This window comes from Otolemur garnettii, unplaced genomic scaffold (genome assembly GCF_000181295.1).
Source record: "Otolemur garnettii isolate 467f Iridium unplaced genomic scaffold, OtoGar3 scaffold00096, whole genome shotgun sequence".
In the NCBI taxonomy this organism is placed as follows: Eukaryota; Metazoa; Chordata; class Mammalia; order Primates; family Galagidae; genus Otolemur; species Otolemur garnettii.
The window spans coordinates 6,513,664-6,518,777 of record NW_003852491.1 but is presented as its reverse complement, the minus strand read 5'-3'; the positions used below and the strand labels follow the sequence as shown (position 1 = coordinate 6,518,777).

Sequence of the window (5,114 nt, the reverse complement as noted above, 5' to 3'; positions counted from 1 at the left end):
TCAGCCTCCCTCTCCTCCTCTTCAGCCTCCCCCACCCCATCTTCAGCCTTCCCCTCCTCCTCTTCAGCCTCCTCCACCCTATCTTCAGCCTCCCTCTCCTCCTCTTCAGCCTCCCCCACCCCATCTTCAGCTTTCCTCTCCTCCTCTTTAGCCTCCTCCACCCCATCTTCAGCCTCCCCCACCCCATCTTCAGCCTTTCTTTCCCCGACTTCAGCCTCTCCCTCCTCCTCTTCACCATCTGCTTTTTCCTCCTGGGTATGGCCTCTCTCCATATCCCTTCTCTGATTTTCCCAAGCTTCTGGGAGACCCTGCAAGACCTCAGGCTCTGCATACCCCAGGTGCCTAGAATAGTCCTCCAGGCTCCTTTCTGTCTCCTCTTTGCTCAAGGCTGGAGCTCTCCAGAGCTCCTCCTTATTGTTCTGTCTTTCCTCAGGTTGCTTTGTTGGGGTCTCAATGCCTCCCATCCGCTCAGGTTCCTGAACTTCAGTGACCTTATGTTTGAGGTCACCCCACTCAACCCTGGATGCCTCTGGACTTATCTGGGCCACCTCACTCCTCTGCCCCATAAACTCCTCCTCAGGGCTGGCCTCTATGGTTTCCTCCAAATCAACATCATCTTCGGCCTTTTTGTCTGGGGACAGCTCAGCCTCGGTGACCCAGCACCTCCCTTTCTCCTCCAGGGCCTCCTCTGTCTGCCCCACCTCCTCCAGACTGGCCCGTTCAGCCCTAACCTCCAAGTCTGGCCTCCCTTCAGTTCCTTTCCCATACTGAACTGTCCAGCCCTCTAAGCCCTCCCTTGCCTCCTTCTCCAACACCTGGCCCCCTGAGGCCTCCCTCTCTGCAGTCTGACCCTCAGGTGCCTTTTCCACTGCCTCAGGGCCCAGGACCTCTGTGTATTTGGGGGAAAGGTTCACCTCAGCCTCTCTCTTCTCACCCACCTCCTCCTGGTTACCCTTAGAGGTCTCCTCTAGGACCCAGACTCTCCCAGTAGCCTCTGGGATCCTTTCTCCTGGGACTGGCCCATAGTGTGTCTCCCTGACTCCTGGCAGGTCAACCTCCTCCCTGCAGGAGGTCATCCAGGTCTCCTCAGACTCTTCCCCTGGAATCTGTGTCTCCTGTGCTCTTGTTCTTTGGCCAGCCCTCACCTCTACTGCTACCTCTCCTTCCCTTCCAATCTCTCCAGCCCCACGCCTCTCACTTTCCTCTGCAGTTGCCTCCCTGACCACCTGCCCTGTCTCCCTGCTGTCCCCTGCCACCTTTTGCCGGTCATCAGCAGCCTTCCCCCCAAGCTCCCTGTTCCAGGTCCACTCTGACTCCGCCCTTCTGGCCATCCCTGGCTCTCTTGTCCTGACCTCTTCCTCCTCCCCCTCCTCCTCCTTCTCCTGTTCCCAGGTTCTCAGCGATTCCCCTCTGTTCACTTCCTGCTCATCGGACTCCTGTCTCTCCTGGGTTTGGCTGTTTCTGTCTTGTCGAGTCCCAGATCCTGCCTCAGACTTCTTTCTGGACTCCAAGGGGGTACCTGGCTCCTGACACCGGGCAACCTTGGCTGACTCCCAGGCCCCAGCGTCTTGCCTATTTGCTCGGGACCCATGGAAGCTAACGTCTTCCCAGCCCCAGGTCTGTTCTGCAGCTAAGCCTCCCCCTTGGCATCTTCTGCCCTCTCCAGGGCCTCCCAGCCTTCTATCCTCCTCACTTTGGCCACTTCTAAGGCTTTCCAGGGCCTCCTGGGCTTCCTCCTCCACAATCTTCCCTGGCCTTCCTGGGGCCCCCACCCTTGGTTCCTCAGCTGCATGTGCCTCTCTCTCTACAGTGGGGACTGCATCTCCTATGATGTAGGAGACAAAGGTGCTGAAGGAATCCTAGAAGAAAGGGTGGGGAGATATTAAGAGAAGGCCTAGCCCTTGCCCCAGGGACCCTGGGCCTGAGGAGCCAGGACAAGGAAGAGGGGTTCTGGGATCTGGGAGAAGGAGAGCAGGATCTGCAGAGAAAGTAAGAGAGGGCCTAGATTGGGGGCATGTAGAAGTGTTCATGGAGGTGGAAGGATTGAAATCTAGAACAGATTGGGTTAGGAACCTGTCTGATACCAAAAAAAGAGAGAGGTTCAAAGAGAGGAGGGAAGGTGAGGTCCAGGGGAGGGTCCCTGCAGCAAGGCCCCAGGGAGCAGGGTGAAAGCCCCTCTCACCATTGCCCCCCTCAAGGCCTGATGTAGCCCAGGAAGGTATAGCCGGAGAAAATCCATCCTGTCTGTCTCTGTGTGTCCAGAAAGCTGACAATGACTGTCCCCACCTACCAAGACAAACCAGTCTTCCCCAGACCCAAGACACTTCCTCTTCCCCTGTTTCCCTCACAGATCCCCACCCAGGCCCTGCCCACTGCCCCAATGCCCACTGCAGCCTCCACTGCAGTCTGGGCAGTAGGTGTGCATCACACAGGGGACTCAGGGCCATATTTGGAATTTAAGGGCAGAGAAGAAGCCAGAAAGTCGGAATAAGTGGGAGCAGGAGGCCTCAGAATTGGAAATGGGGGAGGGGCCATGTGGCAACTGCAGCTCAAGTGACTCAGGTCTTATATTCACACCTCAGCCATTTCCGTCTCCCCCAAGCCACAGCCACTCTTGTGAGAGGAAGCTGGGGTTTGTGGTTCCTATTTTGCTGGGGACAAACAGTGAGTGAGCAGGGGGTTAGTAGGAGCTCATTCTTCTCATTTTAGCGTCATTAATGGTTCCCCAAGGGGACAAAGGGGCCTGATTGGTGGTTCCAATGCCCATCCTCTCATCTTTGGTTAATCTTGCAAAAGAGAACTTGGCTAAACTTTGTATTGTGGCTATTGGCATCTACCTCCTACCTTCCTTGAGTTCGTTGAGGGCAAAGGCTATGTATGAATCACTGTTGAATTTCTAGAGCCCTGCATGGTTAGTAGGACCCATTTTTTCATTGGTTGAGTGACATAGAGGGGGTATATTTTAAACAGCAGTCTGAAGGCCTGGTGGTGAGAAAGAGCTGGTGAGGTGGGCACAGACTGTTGGAAGCCCACAGCAGACGTTAGCTGGGGAAGGACGCAATGAAGAGAATTCAAGATGCTGTTTTACCAAAGTAAGGGTATGTATGACTCCTTATTTGGGGCTATGTGAAGCGACCTTGATCTACATCTCTTCCCCCTCCCCTCTCATCCCAGACCCAGGTTAATTTCTAATTTGGGCAATTGAATGAGATCATAGAATGAGAATCTTAGCCCTTAAAATCATTTGATCTAAGCACTCTTGATGGGGGGCAGGAAATCTTGCAGTGGTTCCCTGCCTCTGGTCCTCTTCATTCTTATTGCCAAGGGGGTCTCTAAGGTCATCTTTACGTCTAACGTTGTATGATGTCAATAACTTTCCTTTCTTGTTGTTGTTAGTACCTCTGTTTTCTCATATGTAAAACCAGGATTTGGACTACTTCCGTGATATTTTTAGGTTCTAGGATAATTTGGGAAAGGGGATCTTCTAACGTTTTGGATATCGCCAACAGATAATTCATGAACCCCCTTCAGGTGGGTGTTATCTTTATTTTAAATTTCTAAAATAATTTGTAAGGGAAACAGGTTGGAGTTAAGAATGACCGTCCTGGGCTGGGGTGCGGAGAAGACGGCGGAATTAGACGGGTAGCCATATTTGTTTCTGGCACATGGAGTGCCGAATGAATATATTTGAAGCCGCTTACAGCCATGACTAGTGCTGGCAGAATACCGTCACAGCCTGCTCTAACGTCACGGCGCTACTTGCTAATCCCACCCGCTCCCGTTTAAAACAGAGGATTCCAAGGCTCTCCGGGCATCTCCCTTTCTCACGCCCAGAAGCTGAGACGGCCTAAGGAGAAGACAAAGAGAGGACCAGGACGTACAGAGGCTCTACGAGCACGTGATGGGGAACGCGCGGATGCCATCACGTGATTCGACCCCTCGCCTGTCCTGGGTATCGAATGACCTGCAGTTCTTAAAGGTACAGGTCCCAGTGCTCCCTGCTATAGACTAGGTGGGGCCAGAGTCCGACGGGTGGTGCTTGGGAGGGGGTGCGATGGCTCGAGAGGGAACTTGGGGCTCGCCTAAAGGATCGGCGGGCGCGAGTGCGGCAGAAAAGCCGGAGCTGGGACCGGCAATGGGGCGTTGATCCTTCTCACGTGTCACAGACCCTCATCAGTCCCGTTGAAGCCAACTTTGAACACTCTGTAACTTTGGACCCTAGGGGAACCTGAACTGGATGCCATGGAAGGACGTGCCGGCTCGCGGAAGCGCCTTTTGGATTCCGAGGGTGAGTACTGCGGCCCATCTTCACGGCAGTGACCTCCTCTGGCTCGCAGCCCACCTGAGGGGAGTTAAAGCTGGCTCAACCCTCGGCGGACACCCATGGAGCGGTTGTACCCCTGAGAGTGGGGTGGGGATCACGCTCTCTTCTCACCCTCCCAGGGGAGGAGACCGCCCCGGAGCCCCAGACCCCTCTGTTAGACCGTCAAGGCTCCCATTGGAAGAACGCGGTGGGCTTCTGGTGAGTGGCCTCAAAGTCAGCAAGTAATAATGGGATGGGAAAAAGGAGGTGATAGGAGAGAAAGGGGAAGAAAGAGTTGAGCTGCACAAAGAAGCTGAATCCACAGATATTTACTGAGCCAACTGCTTTGCCCTGAGATGGCACATACATTTGCCAAACTTCAGTCCTTTTCTTATCTCATTCAGGCTTTAACCAGATTCTCATACAGCCTGTAGGATTATTTACTTCATATTTTCCTACAACCAATTGAGACTTAAATTTTTTAATGCACGTATTTTGTTTTATTTATTTATTTATTTATTTATTGAGACAGAGTCACACTATGTCCTCTCTGTAAGAGTGCTGTGGCGTCACAACTCACAGCAACCTCAAACTCTTGGGCTTAAGAGATTCTCTCGCCTCAGCCTCCCAAGTACCTGGGACTATAGGCCCCCCACCACAACGCCCAGCTATTTTTTGTTCCAGTTGTTATTTGTTGTTTAGCAGGCCTGGGGCCGGGCTGGAACCCGCCAGCCTCGGTGTATGTGGCCGTTGCCATAACCACTATGCTACAGGTGCTGAGCCAATGCATGTATTTTTTTTTTTTTTTTTT

The 5,114-nt window shown here is 53.2% G+C and overlaps 2 protein-coding genes across 2 annotated transcripts in view; one reads left to right on the top strand and one right to left on the bottom strand.

The window, feature by feature from the left end:
- Positions 1-2,246, bottom strand: part of APOBR (apolipoprotein B receptor) — a 5,252-nt gene extending 3,006 nt beyond the window's left edge. Inside the window, exons 1-2 of the mRNA XM_023516692.1 lie at positions 2,183-2,246; positions 36-1,859 (exon numbers count right to left, since the gene is read on the bottom strand). Of these exons, the coding sequence (XP_023372460.1) occupies positions 36-1,859; positions 2,183-2,239 (1,881 nt within the window). The 5' untranslated portion in view covers positions 2,240-2,246. The remainder of the gene's footprint in view (positions 1-35; positions 1,860-2,182) is intronic.
- A 1,795-nt stretch (positions 2,247-4,041) lies between these two features.
- The window catches only part of CLN3 (CLN3, battenin), a 10,649-nt gene continuing 9,576 nt past the window's right edge, over positions 4,042-5,114 (top strand). Inside the window, exons 1-2 of the mRNA XM_003795771.3 lie at positions 4,042-4,288; positions 4,444-4,522. Of these exons, the coding sequence (XP_003795819.1) occupies positions 4,243-4,288; positions 4,444-4,522 (125 nt within the window). The 5' untranslated portion in view covers positions 4,042-4,242. The remainder of the gene's footprint in view (positions 4,289-4,443; positions 4,523-5,114) is intronic.